We start from the raw sequence: 19915 nt of genomic DNA, 5'->3' as shown, positions 1-19915 counted from the left end.
AACTGTAATTCTTAAAATAACATTTTCTTTCAAAGTCAAACGAGTTAAGAAGGATGTTAATCTGCACGAAATTCTCTGCTGAAAACTCTGTTTATTTGGGTGAGTAAAGTGCTTCTGTTTATTTACAGTAAACTTAGATTTCCAGTATTTTGTCAAAGGGTGAGTTTTCAGTGAAGTTTCTTCAGCACTAAGGCTAGGTGAAGCAGCATTAGCATTAGCTGCTAACTGCAGCGCTAGCAGGATGTAAATGCCGCCTAATAGTGCTAGACTGAGGACACCTGAGTGTTCTGGTAACCCAGATCGCTATCAGCTAGGGGTTCGTTCCACGTAGCTTGTTGTAACACAGTAAACACGCAGACTACAGTCGGATATACTCACCTCTGAACGGTGAAACAGCTAGCACTGTGGTTTGTGGCTAATGCTAATGCTGCTGCACCTAGCCTTAGTGCTGGAGAAACTTCACTGAAAACTTCCCCTTTTTACTGCTCTTTATAACCAGACTGGTAGAACTCTTACATAAGGCGCATCTGATTATTGAGGATTTTTGGGGAAATTTAAGGATTTTAAGTGTGCCTTATAGTTAAAATAAAAAAAATACGGTAGTTAATTACTTTTTTTTTTATTTTTATTTGAATTTTTTGCTTTTAGCTCAATTCAACCCCATTCATAGAGGACTCACTCGCTGGCTCCACTTGTGTTAAAAATGTATTCTCACTTCAGTTTGACCCAACTATCAGTTGTACTTTGATTGTTTGAGCTAAACGCATTCTGCATCCAGGTTTAAAGGGCTCCCTCTAGAGTTTAACAGTGATAAAACATTGGGAAAGTGAAGTTGGTCAGACTCTTATAAACGGTTCTGGTCATGCAAAAGATGAGTTTTAGACCTCTGGCTCTCGCTTTAACATCTTCCCATTGGCTGTAGGTAGTTGCTGCTCTTGACTCCCAATCAGCAACTGGGTCAGATATTTAGCATGCTGAATATTTGCCGGGCATCTGCAACTTGTCGACGAACACTTAGCGAGAAGTTCAGAACATACAAGTACGTGTTGGGGTTCAACGAAAATCTGTCTGCGACTAAAAAACTGAAATCTGAATTGGTGTAGCATGAACCTGGATTAAGACTCAAATCAAGTCCAGTATAAAATCTCCAAATCCTTTACCAAGGATAAAAACTCCACAGCGACCTCATCATTCGGATCCTCTCATTTCCAGTGGCAGTGTCATCATAGGTTCCATTCAAACGCACAGTAAATAGAGAGAGGCCGTGTCCTGCGATTAATGGAAGAATCAGAAATAATTGTTTCGATGCACCTGTGTAAGCATCAAAGCAAAGCTTTCGGCTCCTGGAAGCCACACCTCATTATGACTTACTGAGAGGACTTGTGCTTGCCCACACAAAGCAGTGAGTAACTGAATTCTGAATTGCTGTCATGATGTCCACTCTGTGACTGGCCACATCCAATTTATCTTTTTTTTCCACCCACTGCGTTCCGCCAAAAAAAAAAATGTCACTGAACCCATTCAATTCTGGAACATTAAAGCACAATGTCTAAAGGGTCTTAAAGGGTTTTTGGAGCGATGCCACCATAGATGACTCTTTGATTCCTTAAAGAAACTTCCGCTGAAGTTCAGCCTCAGGGAAAAAACACTGTAAAATCTATATTTAAAAAATGGTAATACAAAATTTCATGCTGGGACTGTTATTATATTAAATATACAGCATTCAACAAAGCGGCGCAGAGGTGAGAAATGAGTGAAACATGCTCTTAATACAATATATTTAGCAGGTTGTATTTTTGTAGACTTAGTAGTTAGCTTTCTTTAAACATGGTCCAGGTTTTGAAGAATGCCAATGCTTTAGATATTTTTATATATTTCTTTTACAAAAAAAATAGTACTTTTATAGTCCTATTTAAATATTTTTTTTAATTTGTTTTATTTGTTTGGATAGGTGTGAATACAATTAATGCACTCGAAAAATACTTTGTTGCTCCTGCCACGGACAGATCTGACCAATAAACAGAGGAAATCTTCTCATGTGGTTTGTTTTGACACATTTTGATGCACTTGTTTTTTTTCCCCTGTGTAAAAATAAACCAAACCAATGGGGAAAATGCTTCAAGGTTACAGAACGCCCTTAAAAAAAAAAGATACTGCTTTACCGGTAACCCAAGATTTTGACCTCCTCGTTTACACTAGAAGGGGTGTAAAAATATAGTATGGCCTCTGTATTAGTCCTTGGAATGTGATTTATTGGACTTACTTGGTAAATAAATACAGATATATTGTGTACCCATAACAGCAGGAAGATTAACCCCGTCAGTAAGTAATGCAAAGTTAGGGTTTCTGAGGCTATGAAAGATGGATTTAACTATATGTTTAAGAACTGGACAAACTTTGACTTTTACATTGTAAAAAAAAAAAGAGAGAGAATCAATCCAATATGTTGAGGTTTGATTTTAATTTGAATGCTGTTTATTGTTCTTCGTTTCATTCATGTAAAATATTTATTTATATTTATAAAATGATTTGAGTTAGGCTGTTGAGGCTGAGAGAGCCTATTTGTTTCTATTTAATTTGCTGTTCTGTGAATGTGAATTATTCTACTGAAGGAAAAAAAAAAATCCAGCGTGGCCAGGATAAGCTGTTATCTGTTAAGCTGTTATGTACCCCTGTTATGTACCCCTTAAACCCCCTGCAAATAAGCCCAGCCTTCAGTTATTATCTCTCTCTTAGCTACACTACTGCAGCAATTACCAAAACAATAAGTTTCACAAACCCTACAACTGAGCCCTGTGGGATACCGCAGAATGTGCTGAACTAACAGCTACAAAATCATTTACAATGTTTTTTTTGTACATCAGGACTAATAACTTAATAATAAACCTAGGAATTACAGTCTTAAACTGGCTGTATTGTTTTGAGTTTAATGGTTTAGCAGGTCTAGAATTATGCTCAGTTATGACCAAGCTCGACCATTCTGGAGGTTGACCAGTGAGACGACTCACCAGCACCACAAACACAATGACCACATCGTTCAACTAGCGACGAATGACGATTGTTGCCTAGGATAATAAGAATTATCACCAGAAAACATTACAGTCGTCCATCAAATTCAATGTTTTATCAGTTGAAATGATTGAAATTCATTGATTTCGTTTTGATTTTGACTTTTATATTTTATTGTTTCATAAAAATACATTAAGTTCAAACACTCAATTAAATTTTGTAAAGAGAAAGAGTTATTATAATCTTAAGAGGATAGACATGTTTGTAAAACCTAAATTTCGAACTAGTCTGAAGGAGCAGCGTACTGTAATTTAAGGAATAATATTATGGAATAATTTGGAGAGTGATGTTAAAAAAAATGCTAGATCAATGTGTGTGTTTAAAAGAATGATAAAAGCTGGTCTGTATAAAAAATATATTAAATAGTATAGTGTTTAACTACAAAAAAAAAAACACTGTTTTTGTTTAGACTAGTTTTTTTTGGGAAATTTACTATTGTTCTAAATTATTTTTGGGATTAAAGGGGCAGATATTAGATTTTATTTGTGATTTGTATTTTTTTCTTCTGTATATAAAATTTATTTTGTTTATAATTAAATGAATAAATCTTCTAAATAAAAAAATTAAAAAAATAATTTCAGACAGTGGCGCACCTGCATTTTTTCGCCACCAAAATCGCAACACGCCAGAAATTGTCCTGAATACACCTCACTTCCAGAACACCACACCCATCAGTGTAGAATTTTTCCTAAATTCTGACGCTATTTTAACAGCGCAGGCGTGAAGCACGAAAATAGCATGAACAGCATGAACTTGATTCATGTATAACCTGTGATTAATACTACTAAGGATAGTTAGAATAGCAGAATGTACAATAAACACATCATAGAACGTAAATTAAAAACATAAAGTAAAATTGATACCACTTTAAAATAAGACTACCTTTATAAACGGTTTATAAATGGTTTACAATGAGTTTATTAATGGTTATAATTAGGTTGTAAATGCCATAAATATCATTAATAATCAGTTATAACACATACGTAGAAAGGGCAACAATGACCCGTTGTTTGTCAAATAGTGAACCCACAGCCATCTACACTGTTGCCCTTTCTACATATGTGATTTTTAAGGCATTTAACCTAATAAGTGACCATTAATAAACTAATTGTAAACCATTTATAAACCTTTTAGAAAGGTAGTCTTATTTTAAAGTGGTACCGTAAACTGTAAAAAGTTGTAATGTAGTTATAGTTTTTATACAAAAAATAAAACAAAACACCTTGGGCAGTTTAAAGTTGTCTTTAAGAAAAAGTACTTTTCTTATCTTTTTTATTTTTACAGTTTAATAAAGCATGGCCAAAATGAAATGCAAATATGCAATATGCTTTTCACAAGCTGGTTTATCAGTATATGGTATGTTTGTTTTTTTATGCTTTTTAAACACCCTGACCAATAAAGGCCAGCTCAGACTCTGTGAAACATCTTAGCTACCAGCAAAGGCCAGTTCTAAACTGGATTTTTTGGCAGGGTTGTTTGAGTAAAAACTGCTGTACAAAAAAATATGTTGAATGTTTCCGTTCACTTTGCTTGCATTACGAACTACACATTTTTGTACTATGGTCAGATTTAGATATAGACAGCAGATATAGCTTAAACTAAAACAAATTAAAAAAAAAATTGACTAATCATTTAAAAAAAACTTCCTCTGAAAAGATTTTCAGGAACTTAAAAGTGCTTCTTGTATGGCATCCCTCCAAAAACCATTTAGACCCCTTTATTTATAACAGTGTCGTTTTTCTTTTTCTTTCTTTTTTTTTTTTCATTATAGGAGTAGTTTTACTACTCGGCTGGGAAATATTAGGCTTGCTAGCCCGGTCCTCACAGTTTACACTGTAAATAATGACCCATCTGCACACACACACACACACACACACACACACACACACACACACACACACACACACACATATACTCTTAATACACAGCCACAGTCATCTTATATTACACTCAAGCTCACAGACATTCACTCCAACATATTAAACAGTCCAAAAGTGGCGGCGAGGAAACCGGGCTCCTCAAGCCGTCATCACGGTGTGTCCGTTCACCTCTGCGGACAGCTTCCGTTTATGGCCGGCGTATTCACCGATGAATGACCCGTCCTCGTTGAACTCGCAGTCTTCGTCCTCGTAGTCGTCCGAGCTGTCCGTGCTGCTGTCGCCGCCCCCTTTGATGTCTCCCTCTCGCGAGTGCTGGCTGCGCTTAAGAGGCTTCTCGTCACTGTCACTGTCAAAAACAAAGAGAGAAATGATTCACCTCACCTCCGGGCGCTTCAGAGGGGAGGCTTCATGACTAAGGGACTTTTCTACACAATGCAAGTAACGAAGGAAAAGGGCCAACGAGGGGAAGGGCAGGATCGCGGACTCCTTTAACTAATTTCTAATTGCAAATTGTAGAGCGCGAATTGTGAAAGCTTCAAGGGGCGATGGCAATTTAAGGTGTCCTCAGAGACAGCATGGGGGGAAATTGCAGAGTGCTGTGGTAATGCTAGCCAATGAGAGGGGTTGAGTGGGGAGCCAGTGTGTGTGAGTGCCAGTAGACAAACAGCCTGTCAGGCCACTTTAGTCCCTGAGGAGCGCACAGGAACAAACCAAGATTAGATGCCAATTTGTGAACAGGCACACAGCCAGCCAGCAGGTGTGTCTTAGAAGACGGAGGGTCACCTCGACGCCCCGCCATTTCACTGAAACTCTATTAAAGGCTGGATACAAATGAAGCCGAGACAAAAGGGGGATCTTTAACAAGGCTTTGTTTAACATTGCTTCCTTTCTTACACGTTTTTTTTACAGTCACATGACTAAACCTCGAATCTCTAACTCTGTAAAGCTAAATTTGTATTTAAATTTACATTCACATTCAAATACAGTATAGAAATGCAATGCTTTGCAAATCTCATATACTTCACATTTTATTCACAATAAAACATGAAACACATTTTTAAGAAGAAAAAAACAACATCATGTTTTTCAGACTATAAGGCACACCGGATTATATATATACTATCAACAAAGATCTATTTGCTGGTCTGTTTTCATACACAAGACGCACTGGATTATAAGGCGCACTATCAGTGGACGTCTATTTTCTGGTCTATATTCATATATAAGGCGCATCAGATTTTAAGGTGCATTAAGTGACACTAGTAAGGATGCCTATTTCGAAGTGAGCAAGGGTGTCGCCATGTTTCCCTTCTAATGGGGAAGTGCCTAAGTAAACAAAACTGTAGTTTTCTGGTTAGCAGCGCTAGCCAGCTGTGGTTAACAGCGCTAGCCAGCCATGGTTAGCTGGGCTACCCAGTCCTGGTTAGCTGGGCTACACAGCCATGGTTAGCAGCGCTTGCCAGCCATGTTTAGCTGGGCTACCCAGTCCTGCTCTTTTCAAACTGACCAGTAGAATTCATACATAAGGCACACTGGATCATTATTATTTTTAGGTGCATTTTTATACACATGAAAAATTGTATTATCTGAACTAAAATGGTTTTCTTCAAAACTTAAATCTTTGAGTTGGCCTTGAAACACTTAAATCTTAAAAAATGCAAATAATATAATTCTAAGAACATTCAAATAACTTGTCAGATTTAACATTGGAGGAATGTTAACTGTAACTTGCAGAAAATGTTCTATTAACCAGAAATAGTTAGCTGGAACGATAAACAGTTCAGTTTTTTGATTAATCTGACCTCAAAACAGTTTTCCATTTTGCCTGATGTGTTTCATGTTCTATTGTGAATAAAATATAGTGAAATTTGCAAATACCTGCTTTCTGTTTTTTTTTTTCATTTACGTTATATTTTTACAGCATCAACATTTTTGGAATTGGAGTTGTATTTATATTTATATATATAGAACATTAAGAGACCACTTCAGTTTCTGAATCTGTTTCTCTGATTTTGCTATTTATAAGTATATATTTAAGTAAAATAAAAATTGTTTTATTCTATAAACTACAGACAACATTTCGCCAAACATTTATTTATTAGTTTTCATGCATCTTGGCGTGTTCTCCTCCACCAGTCTTACACACTGCTTTTGGATAACTTTATGCCTGCACTCCTGGTGCAAAGATTTAATCCGTTCAGCTTGGTTTGATGGCTTGTGATCATCCATCTTCCTCTTGATGAGTCCTCTATGAGATAGAACTCTGTTCCTTCAGCTGTGGTATTTTCTAATGTCCTATAAAAATAAACATGCTCATCAACTCGCACTGCACTGACCTTTTCTCCAGACACACTGTCTAGTATTCAGTATGTTAAGATTTATTTAGACATGTAGATGTGTTTTTATGTTTACATATTAATATTAGTTTCTTTGCAAGATAAGACTGCTGATTACAGATATATTAAAAGGCCCTAAATGTCATATATACATTTTTGTATTCTATATTTTCAGCTTGATACGCAAAGGTTCCCCCATAAAATTGTAAAAAATATTTTCGATTTAAGACTCACTTCTGAAAACACCCATAAGAAGGGGTGTGGCTAAACTGTAGTAGGCTGACTGGCTGAGGGGAATACAAAAAAAAGTGAGTGCATTTACAAGCACATTCAAAATCAGATCACTGCAGATTACTGAGTAAGCATGTAAACAGCATAATCTGATTTCTTAGATCTAAAATCTTAGAGTAAGATCTAAATATCAGATTAAGGGATTTGGTAAAGAGAGCTTGATTTTAGCTCAGTAATGGTATTCTCTTTTTTATAATTTTATTTCAGATTTTCCCACCCATTCAGCTACTACTCAGTTGTATATCCCCCATCACCAGTGATGCCACAACACCAGGAGGGTGAAGACTAGCACTCGCCTCATCCGATACATGTGAAGTCAGACTCCGCCTCTGTTTGAACTGCTGCTGATGCAGCATTGCTGAGTAGCATCACAGCGCACTCTGAGGAAAGCACAGCAACTGGGTTCTGATACATCAGCTCACAGATGTGTTGAGGGGAAAGAGCACCATCTACCCACGCAGAGACAGAGAGAGCAAGGCCAATTGTGCATTCTCAGGTCTCCGGGCGCTGATGGCAAGCTGCATGACCGGGATTCGAATCAGCAATCTCCTGATCATGATGGCAGCACTTTAGACCACTGGGATTCTCGGTCTGTGCAGGCACGAAAAACAGACTGTGATAATGGAAATAAATGAGCAGCCCCCTGGTGTGGCAACAAAACTCTTTTTGAGCGACGTTCAAATTGATGTGTGTTCATATTGCAGATTGAGGTGTTAGAAAACCATGGCATGAAGTTTGGGTTTTACATGCTGTTTAACATAATGAAGTTTGCGTGAGGTTATTGGCTAATTGCAAAGCAAAAATCTCATTTATTTATATTCCCTCTACTCTGAATATCAATTAGATTACTGACAAACTCAAATGGTCTGCAGTAATTAGATTATAAAGTGCAGGTAAAAGTGCTAACTGACTTCAAAACATGCTTTTTTTTTAGCCTAAGCCATATCCGGATAGGATTAGTATTTCAGGAGGCTCTAGGGTAATTTTCTCTTTTAAAGGAGGTCCTTTGTGATTTTATTCCCATCCACAACAGCCATGTACGTGTTTTTCTTAGACGTCCTCTGAGAAAATTACAGGCTTAATTACCTACTGTTACCTAGACGCACATGTCTGAGTTTCATCTCCTCACGTTTAATAAAATAGCTATTTGTCCACTGCCACACACTGTAATTACACTTTAGGTGTGCATTTCCACGGAGATCCATGTAAAACACAACAGCGAGTGGAATGGAGGAGCTACTAAACGTGATGTCATTTGACTGAGAAAGCCCAAAAACACACTGATCCTCCTGCTTTTTCAATTGCAGACCAGATGCAAGAGTTTTATCACTGAGTAGAAGTGTGATTTATTTTTTACAGACGTCCCCCTGAGAAACTAATCCCATCCGGATTGGGCTTTAGTTTTTATATATTTTAACTGTATATATCTACTAGAGGACTGGACTGTAATTTGTTTAAAACTTTATTTGTATAATATTTTATTATTTCTAAAATGAATAAAGCAATCACAATTCATTTTTTTTTTCTATAATAGAAGCCCTTATAAACTTTTCATTAAGCTAATTAACTCGTAACATAAGCAGCGTTTCAGAAATCACACATCACAGCAGTGAGAGCGGAAGGTTGCCGCTTCACTCCAGATGCTTCTCTGCACCAGGTGCTTGTGAGTGAAATGTTGACACAGTGTATTTTCTGCACAGTTCTACAGGCAGGTGCTACAGAAGTGTGTGGGCAAGTGCTACAGTAGTGCGTGGCACGTGTGGCCAGATTAAAAGGCCAGCTACGCTGATTAACACGAGAGCGCCCCTGCTCTGCAAAAACAAAAACTGCTAATGAAGGAGGCTCTGCACTCGACTGGCTTCAAGTGTAATTTCAGTTTAATCAACCTCAACCTTCTTATCTTCAGATCAGGACAAGACTAATTCAAAACAAAGCTAAAAATTAAATCCGACAAGACTAAGACTATTCATTCACACACTATTTACAAACTATTATAGATTAGCACTGATAAGACCATTACTGAGTTCCACACACTGAAATAATGAATTATATATATATATATATGTCTATAGCACTATAGGTGTCATGCATAAAATATCCTTTAGCCCTATCCAGATGGGATTAGTTTCTCAGGGGGATGTCTGTGAAAAACATTTCACACTTCTACTGAGTGATAAAACTGTTGCATCCGGACTGCAATTGAAAAAACGGAGGACGAGTGAGTTTTTAGGCTTTCTTGGTCACATGACATCACGTTCAGTAGCTCCTCCATTTCCACTCGCTGTTGTGTTTACGTGGATCTCTGTGGAAACGCGCCCCCAAAGTGTAGTTAAGGTGCGTCACAGAGGACCCCCCCATAAAAGAGAAAATTACCCCAGTACCCCTTGAGAATCTAATCCTGTCCAGATATACCGCTATAATCAAAGTGTTTGTCTTTTATTTTTTACATTTTTAATTAAACTGAAACAAATAAAACTAAAGAAACATATGCTGTGTGCAATTATCTTGTGAGGAAAAGAACACCTTCACATGCATTGCTAAAAATTGTATTGCATCAGATCTAGAATCCAGAATCGAGTGCTTCACGTCTGTCCTGATGATTATAACATGGTTAGATGTTGTTCTGGGTTCTTTTGGGCCCTTTTGGAATAATTTCAGTCGGCCGGCCACTCCTGGGAAGGTTCACCAGTGTTCCTTGTTTTCTCTATTTGTGAAAAACAGCTCCCACTGTGGTTTGCTTAGATCTTTAGATCATTTATCCCGCCTCATGTTGTTAGACAGAAACTGAACTCAGCTTTTCAAAACATGTGGTTAATTAAATAGGACCTTTTTGTCTGTATTTACTCAGGTTATCTTTGTCTGATAGTAAAGTTTGTTTGATAATCTAAACAAATTAAGTAGTGCAACAAAAAGATTAAACAAAAGGGCAATGTACATGCTTACAAACCTGAATATCTATTTCTAATATTATTTATTTAATATTATTTTCCTTTTTTTCATGGTGTTATAATATGTATAGAGTAAATAATACAGTCCAGCTGGATAAGCTTCTGCTCTCCAGCCGTGCAGCGAGTGGGAAAACAAACTCTACTCTCCCCTCTTCTCCCCAAAGTGTTGTGAAGCAGAAGAGTGTTCTTGTGTGAGGCTGAGTAAATGCACTTTGGAGATTTTGCCGGGGCTGATTGCTATGAAGCCCGTTTGCGGCAGAAGTTGTTTTCCCCATATCTAGTTTCCTTCACTAGCAGATGTTTAAACGAGCTGGTGGAGAGAAGTCTCTAAAGCAGGAGCGCCGAGCAGACCCCGAGCATCTGCAGCAGCCCCGTTCATTTCCTGAGGGAGGGACGGAATAGGGATCTCTGTGTCTAAGTGTAATGAGATGGAAACATATTACTGATCTGAGCGGCACTGTGTGCAATTATAGGAGCTAACTGTGTGTGCCCCCCTCTCTCTTTCTCTCTCTTCAGCTCAGACAGCTTTCCTCCTTTATTTCTAGCTCTCTTTAAAAGGAAAGGAGGGTGGGGGGGAGTGAAATGATTCAGCTAAGGGACCCCTGGTACATTTTGCTTGAAGTCTGTTAACATAATCCTTATTACAGTGCTGTCGTAATGGTCTACAGCTGGTTCTACTACATGCTGGACGAAACTCACCATGATTGTTAGAACGGGAACTAATGTCGGCTGAATTGTCGGCTTTGTTTTACGTACAGAACATCTAGCAGTCTCGGGAATAACTGGGCACAAAGCAACGTATTACTGTAGATTTGTTTTTGCTTGTTGCAAAGTAGTGTTTAAATTATGTTACATACATTTACTTTCAAAAATATTGGAAGAATAAGGCCAATTCTAACGCTGAGAAAAAATTAAAAATCAATCTAACCCAATGCATAAATATTGGCCATAGCCAGAACAACAGTTTGGAATGTACTGAAGAGGAAAGTCGTCACTGGTGTACTAAGTAACAGATATAAAGCTCTGGAAAAAAAAAGAGACCACTTAAAAATGATGAGTTTCCTCTGGAATATAATTAAAAGGAAAATGAATGATCACAAGCCATCAAACCAAGATGAACCGCTTGAATTTTTGCACCAGGAGTGGCATAAACGTATCCAAAAGCAGTGTGTAAGACTGGTGGAGGAGAGATAATTCTAAGATGCATGGAAACTGTGATTAAAAAACAGGGTTATTCCAACAAATATTGATTTCTAAACTTTATGAATATGAACTTTGCGTTTTCTCTGCATTATTTGAGGTCTGAAAGCTCTGAATCTTTTTTCGTATTTCAGCTATTACTCATTTACTGCAAATAAATGCTCTAAATGACTATATTTTTATTTGGAATTTGATAGAAATGTTGCTTGTAGTTCATGGAATACAACAACAATGTTCATTTTATTCAGACATATTTCTATAAATAGCAAAATCAGAGAAACTGATTCAGAAACTAAAGTGGTCTCTTAATGTTTTTCCAGCGCTGTAGAACACTGCCCCTATTATTGGCCAGTTTCGCCTTTTGCACAGTTTCTCTGCCAATCATGTTAAGGAACACTTAAACTTTATTCTTACCAAAAATCTAGTCAAATAAGACTATTTTAGTATCGCTAACAATGTTATAAATCTGTGTGAAGCGCACATTGCATTTCTGTAGCGGGACGCCTACATTTTCTCGTTTTTTTTAATGTTGTACACTATTTAGGGAGCCTAATTCTAAGGGAACAAGGGTGTCGCCATGTTTTTCTGAGGTAAACTGTGTATTCATAACCTGTTAAGCTTCAAGCAAAAGTGCACCATTATATTTGCTCCATCTGTGTAACTCTCATTAGACAGATGCACTGCAAATGAGTGTAAAGACGTATATACACACATATAGTGTACACACACACACACACACATTCATGGAATCACACACGTTTCTTCACTTAACTACCTGCATGAGCTGGTTAGTCAGCTCAGAAAGGAAGATGAGCAATGCTCTCTGTGCGCATCCGAACAAATGTCACGCATGTGGGGGTTGAGAGGGAGAGATAGTATTATTAACACTGGATTTTATCAAATGTCATCAGTACAAATACCTGTTATAATAGTAATAGTAATAGTTTAAATACACTACTGTTCAAAAGTTTGAAATCATTTACTCCAAATAGATCATTTTGCGTACACATATTACTTATTCTGTCATTTTATTTATATTTAGATTGCACACATTGTCATTGGCTAAGAGATTCAGATTAGTCTTAGGACTACCAATATTGCACGATAATGGCACTCTGATTGAAGCACTTCAGGTATTACTCTGACACATTTGCATGCACTTGTTTAAAAGGGAAAGACCTTGCGGACGTTTCTTCAATTTCTTCACTCAGTATGAAATCATCTGCAACTCTTTTTTTTTTAATTATGGACTAAAATAAGATTTTAATAGCTTATGCATCTGTATTATCATATTATATCCATATTACCGTATTCCTCGCACTATAAGGAGCACTTAAAATGCTTTAATTTTCCCAAATATCCTACCTTATAATCCAGTGCACCTTATGTATGAATTTTACCAGCTAGGTTCTAAGTGGCTGAAGTAGCATTAGCATTACCAGCTAACTGCTCTAGCTCTTTTGCTGTTCAGAGGTGAGTATTATCAGCCTGTAGACTGCTGCTAACCCTGGCTAGCACTGCTGGAGCAACATTAGCATTAACTGCTAACTGCGCTAAATGCTAGTTAGCTGTTTCACTGTTTAAAGGTGAGTATTATCGGTCTGTAGTCTGCGTGTTTACCGTGTTAAATCAAGCTGCGTGGAGCTAACTGCTAGCTCATATCGCCCTGGCTTATTGGAGCACTCAGGGTTCCTCAGTGTAGTGCTGTCAGGCGGCATTAGCCGCTAACCACTAGCGATTAGCGGCTAGCGTTAAAGCTAAAGCCTTAACGCTGGAGAAATTTTTGAAAGTCTAAGCTTACTGCAAATAAAAAAAATATTTTTTTAGGAGAGAAATCTGTGTAGATTAACATTCAGCACTCGTTTGAATTTAAAATAAAGGTTTTCTTAAAGAATTACATTTTTGTTTACCTAGCTTAGCTTTACTTTACTTAACCAACTCCCAGCAGCGAGACCTGCTGAATTAGAAGTTCTTTATAGTGTCTTTTAAAATGCGCCGTATAATCCGGTGCACCTTATGTATAAAAATAAACCACAAAATAGTAATTAATTGATAGTGCGTCTTGTAAAACTCTTTTTTTTTGCACCTTATAGTGCGAAAATTACGGCAAATGAGTTTTAGGACTACCAATTTTGCACAATAATGGCACTTAAGGTACTCTTCTGACACATTTACATATATGTTTAGTATGGAATTATCTGGAAACCTTTTTTTAATTATGGACTAAAGGGATTTTTTATAGCTTCCAAATTGCGAATCGCTTGAAAGCTATTCAACTGCAGTATCATATTACATACAGATTATTCAATTAATATCTTTTTTCATAAAAACAGTGATTCCAAACATCTGACTGGAGGAAAGGTAGTGTATTTTATGCCATGTCCATGTCCTATCATTGATATAGGTTGTGTAAAAGTGCATAATTATGGACATAAGAGTCTAACAAAGTCATTATAGAGAGTGAAGAGTGATGGGTCCAATTACCACACGATTACACAAGTCTGCACTACCCACAAATTAAAGTTACATCAATGATTAGCATCAATCAGTAGCCATGAGGATCTCTTACCTATATTCACAGGAAGTCTCTTCATGACCACAGTGAGCCTCCAGATCTGAACGAACTGCTTCCTTTTCTTTTACTGCCAAAGAAAGACCACCCAAAAAAAAAATCAATAAAAATGCCTTTTTCAAAATGTTTTCAAAACTCATTTCTTGAAATGGACTGCTAGAGAGATTGGCTCTTAAAAATTTCACCTTGATATTAGCTGACAATTGAGACGGAGTTATTCTTTGATTTATATTCATACAGCGTTAAGACTGGAAATGGAGCAGCTTGGTAAATGGAAATCTGCCAGTTCCAGGCCCTGCATAAAGAGGCAGAGGAAATTTCGGAGCGTCTTTTCTTTGCTTTTGTGAGAACGTTTCAAGGACACTGACTGCCTTGAAGAAAAGCTGTGTGTCTTGTGTACAAACCTTGCAGGAAGCAGCACTGTCCCAGCGCAACCCAGAAAAAATGAACACACTCATCTTGGCTCAGGAAGTATGTACACAATGAAAAAAATATATAGATTTTATTATGAAGTAGCATTTTTGTTGCATGTTGTAGCATAAATAAGGAGTAAACACTCCGCCTCTGTAGCTGATAAATCACTAAAAACACTAAGAACACGTAGAAGCTGTCAGGTGTTATCTTGTGAGTAAGGCTGAACGAAGGGCGCTTGAGTTCCAACCATGTAATGATGTACAGCTTAACATATGTTTGCAAAAAGTTTGGATAAAAAAAACACCTAAAACACTTCATTGCTTGGTATTCTCAGGGACAATGTGTCTTTTACGTGTTCTGAGAAGGAATGGCACCTTTACAAAGTGCTAAATAAAAGTCAAATAAAAAAAATATACACAGGAGTTGGACAATGAACCTGCAACACCTGCAATGATTTGGGCGGCCATGGTTTTAAGTTTTTTGTAGACAAAACCTGGGTTAGCACTCGAACATCCCTTTCAGACAGCTTCCTCTCACGTCCACAGTTAATCCTGTTGGATGTGGTTCTTCCTTCTTGGTGGTGTGTTGACATTACCCTGGATACCGTGGCTCTTTATACATCACAAAGACTTGCTGTCTTGGTCACAGATGTGCCAGCAAGACGTGCACCAACAATTTGTCCTCTTTTGAACTCTGGTATGTCACCCATAATGTTGTGTGCATTGCAATATTTTGAGCAAAACTGTGCTCTTACCCTGCTAATAGAACCTTCACACTCTGCTCTTACTGGTGCAATAATGTGTAATTAATGAAGATTGGCCACCAGGCTGCTCCAATTTAGCCATGAAACCTCCCACACTACAATGACAGGTGTTTCAGTTTTATTGTCCAACCCTTGTATATATAATGAAACAATACTGGGAAAAAAAAAATAAATAAAAAAATTGTTGGCTAGTTTCTATTAGTCTGTTTTTAAATTTTAGAATTTAGGCTTAAGGCTTATATTTGCATTGTTATTTAATATAAATGAATTCATTTGCAATGGTCATATATGCCACTGAAACAGTCTTAGATTACTTTTACTTGTATAGCCTGTGCGTTTACTGTGTTAAAACTTATAATGTCCTGGCTGACCAGAACACTCAGGGTTCCTCAGTGTAGCACTGTCGGGTGGTATTAGCCACTAACTGCTAGCGCTAACTAATGCTGCTGCACCCAGCCTTAAAGGAAATCTAAGCTTACTGTAAATAAATAAAAGTGCTTTAGTCACCCAAATAGGAGAGAAATCTGTGTAGATTAATATTCAGCGCATGTTTGACTTTAAAAGATTTTTTTAAGAATTACAGTTTTGTTTACTTAACTTAGCTTAGCTTTACAGGCGAGACCTGCTGAAATAGAAGGAAAACATGGCAACACCCATGTTCCTTACTAGTGTCTCATAATGCACTTTATAATCCAGTGCATCTTGTATATGAAGATAAACCAGAAAGTAGATGTTTAATAATAACCAATACATGTAATAACCAATACATTTTCATGATATTTTCATGACTTTTCCATGCCTTTATGTGAAATACTATACGATTTTTAAAACATCAGTACAGACATGGACAATAAAACCAAGAATCAATTCATTTAATGTATGACACACAATTTTTAATAATAAAATGTGTCAGAACCTGAGAGCTCCATTGTGTATGGCTAAATTACTGAATTAAATCTGAGCTGATGTATTTGTAAGCTCAAAATAGATTTGTAGACCTAATTTCCGTGACTTTTCCAAAACCTTCTGGGTGTTTTTATTATTTTTTAAACTTATCCAGGCCTGAAAATTGCTATTTTTTTTATTCCATGGCTTTTCCAAGTTTTTCATGACCGTATGAACCCAATTATTTTTTTGTAAAATACGGTTAAAAAATCAAAAGTACATTTTTTAATACCACACAGCCTCTAAAATATCAAGCTATAACACTAGTAAGCTACAGATAAACATAAGTTAAATAAGTCTTTCCAAGCATATATTTAAAGACATGCTGAACTATTTATATTGTTATTAAAATAAAATGTACAGGGTATTAATTTCAAGTTCTACTTTTTTCTAACAAGTGAGTAAGTTTGTGTGGAATATTGTGCTTTACTCTGGAGCATTTAGAGCTAATAATATCACAAAAGCAGGCAGCTAATCCTCTGCACTTCAAACATTTGAATTACGCCCCTGTGCATATTTCCCTTTTTTCAAACAGCACTGGTAAATATGATTAAAAAGTAACGAGCTTCAAATGAGACAAAAGATGAGTTTCATGAAAAGTCACAGATGGGTAGGAAAGAGAAATGCAGAGGTGATGAAATATTCAGTGTTTTGTGTCAACAGCTCCTGCAGGCAGCCGGGCGACTGGGTGGTGTCTGTGTGAGCCATGTGCGCAAGTTTGTTTGCTTTCATACATTCTCAGCTTTGTAGGAAAAGCAGAGAAAAACAGGCCAAAACTACAATGTCAGGGCCAACAAAAGGGCTTGGAAACGCTGAAGGTTTCTTTTTTTTTTCAACGAAAAGAGCAAAAAAGTCCTTTTATGTTACTAAACATTTGATATTCAACACCCAATCCTCCTCCTCAACACTGTGTGAAAAAGCCAATGCTCCCTTCTACTCACTATCACTGTTGGAAGGGTTACTCTATAAACTTTATTTTTAGAACAGGTAATAAATAATATGTTAAAGAATAAACTGTAACATAATAAAAAATGATTAGTATATAATTTTATTAATATTATTAGTAGCATACTTGAATTATTTTACATTACCTGCTGAGATGATATTCTTTTATCTTTTCAAGTTATTTTAAAATAATCAACTAAGTTTTATTATTTAACATATAAGATTATTATTTAATCACTATGTTAATTGTGTAAATTTCAGTCACATGTGACTTGCATAGCACTGCTGAGGTAAATGTATGATTTGAATAGCACTGCTAAATTAAATGTACGATTAGAATAGCACTGCTGGGGTAAATGTATTATTAGAATAACACTGCTGAGGTAAATGTATGATTAGAATAGCACTGCTGAGGTAAATGTGTTATTAGAATAGCACTGCTGAGGTAAATGTATGATTTGAATAGCACTGCTAAAGTAAATGTATGATTAGAATTGCGCTGCTGAGGTAAATGTATGATTAGAATAGCACTGCTGAGGTAAATGTATGATTAGAATAGCACTGCTGAGGTAAATATATGATATGAAAAGCATTGCTGAAGTAAATGTATGATTAGAATAGCACTGCTGAGGTAAATGTATGATTAGAATAGCACTGCTGAAGCAAAAAGTATTGGGATTTGTTGGTTTGTCTGCTGGAATTGTCAAATGTTAAGCATTTGATTAATATTATAGATTGTACTTTTTGTAATTTCTTTGTCTTTAAAATATATAAAATATTTAAGGGTAAAAAAAATGGCAAAATAAATGGAAACCTGCAAAAAAAAAAACAATGTTCAGTATTCTGCCTTTAGCAAAATGTTTAATTTTGCTCAGTTTAGTGCATCTATACACTATTCATGTGTATGCGAAAAATTGATCTATAGCTTAGAAGGATCATCTAGGTCTTTTTTCTTAGTGAACTTTGGTATTTATATTCTTCTTGGTTAGTATTGATTTTTGCTGTGTTATTTTGTTAAGGATCAGTGTTGATGATCGGGTCCTGCACTGTATTTTCTTATGGATGAAACATGAACACTGACCTTAGCCGGGGTAGAGAAGCTTAGCAATGTTTTAAATGGTGTTTTTAATTCCTGGAAGCTTTATCCACTTACTAATGTAGAGATATTGAGAGGATGTCTGCTCCTGGGAAAACTACTGTTCCTAGATTACACTATTTAGACACTGCAGATTATAAACAGACTGGGTATCTCATACTTAACCACTGTGAGTTCTTCATTTTTATAGGGAATAGAAAAATGTTCATCGAATATTGATAACTAGAGATCATACACTTCGTACTCTAGAGTACTCTAAATCCTAATAGCTAATAGATAGTCTATAAAATTGATTTCCATGCATAACAAACTGAAGGAAAACAAGTAATCAATCAGTAGGATTGAAATGGGACATTGATGTCCTGTGCTATATTGCTGTTTTAATAAATACATAAGTAAATTTCTAGGACTAAATTTAATTAATTTAATTTATATTAAGACTGCGGGGTGGGAGCAGCAGAAATGTGTTTTTTGGCGGACCTCTATTTTCAACCAGTTCTGCCTGTTGCACAGTTTCCTGTCACTGTCTGTCTATCACATTAAGGAAATTCAAAACACGTCACTTCCCACCTTAGACACCTGAACTTTATTCTACCAAAAAATCCCGCCATATAACATCATTTTAGTATCACTAACAATGTTGTAAATCTGTGCATAAAAAACTGTGTGGCTCACACATCTCATTTTTGCATTTTTTTTATGTTGTACACTACTTAGGGAGCCTAATTATAAATGAACAAACGTTTCCATGTTTTCCTGATGTAATCAGAATATGGATGCCCACACAGGACAAATGCGATGTCATTATACACCACTGGGAGCTGCTGGATCCCATAGGCACAGTGCAGAAACGCTATGTCTCCACGGTCCACACAAATAAGCCCAGCGATTTGAAAATACATATTATTACACACATTATCAGCCACAAATATCATGTTAAGAGTTGTTATTAATAAAATAAAAGCTTAAGTGTATATATTTTCCAGTTAATATAGGCTATTTTAAGCTGAATGTAAGGTGGCCGAAAATAGGGGACACTTGTAATTCTGCAGATCTGGCCGTTTGGGTGAGTTTATTTGGGTGAGTAAAGCTCTTACGTTTATTTACAGTAAGCTTAGATTTTCACAATTTTTACCGAAATGGCCGATAATAGAGGCCACTATGCTACATATGCTACATAGAGGGTGCGCATTTCTAGCGCAGAAAAACGGCAAATGAGTCTAAAAGTTGCCGTAATTAAGGAGTTTAATATTAAGAGACATCATGAAATTAAACATCAATTTGAAAAATCTTAGTTTACACTACACTGTCAAAGATAAAGATAGTAAGTCAAGTAAAATGGTGTGTAAATTAAATAATCAGGAAAATGTATTATTTAAAGTGGTATATTTCATTATTTGTTTTATCACAGAGTCTGTGGCCCATGACTTCAAATATATTTCTCCTTCTGGCCCCC

At 36.4% G+C, this 19915-nt stretch overlaps 1 protein-coding gene across 8 annotated transcripts in view; it reads right to left on the bottom strand.

The window, feature by feature from the left end:
• Positions 1-4300: 4300 nt before the first annotated feature.
• chl1a (cell adhesion molecule L1-like a) overlaps positions 4301-19915 on the bottom strand; it is a 148987-nt gene continuing 133372 nt past the window's right edge. For 7 of the 8 annotated variants that reach the window (XM_049462757.1, XM_049462756.1, XM_049462758.1 and 4 more), the window contains 2 exons: positions 14294-14366; positions 4301-5295 (listed from right to left, as the gene is read on the bottom strand). In XM_049462757.1, coding sequence (XP_049318714.1) covers positions 5088-5295; positions 14294-14366 — 281 coding nt within the window. In that variant the 3' untranslated portion in view covers positions 4301-5087. Of the gene's footprint in view, positions 5296-12499; positions 12548-14293; positions 14367-19915 lie in introns of all 8 variants that reach the window. The other variant, XM_049462761.1, reaches the window with a different exon arrangement.

This window comes from Astyanax mexicanus, chromosome 13 (assembly GCF_023375975.1).
Source record: "Astyanax mexicanus isolate ESR-SI-001 chromosome 13, AstMex3_surface, whole genome shotgun sequence".
Lineage (NCBI taxonomy): Eukaryota > Metazoa > Chordata > Actinopteri > Characiformes > Acestrorhamphidae > Astyanax > Astyanax mexicanus.
Note: the sequence above shows the minus strand (reverse complement) of the source record. Positions and strands in the feature narration are given on the sequence as shown.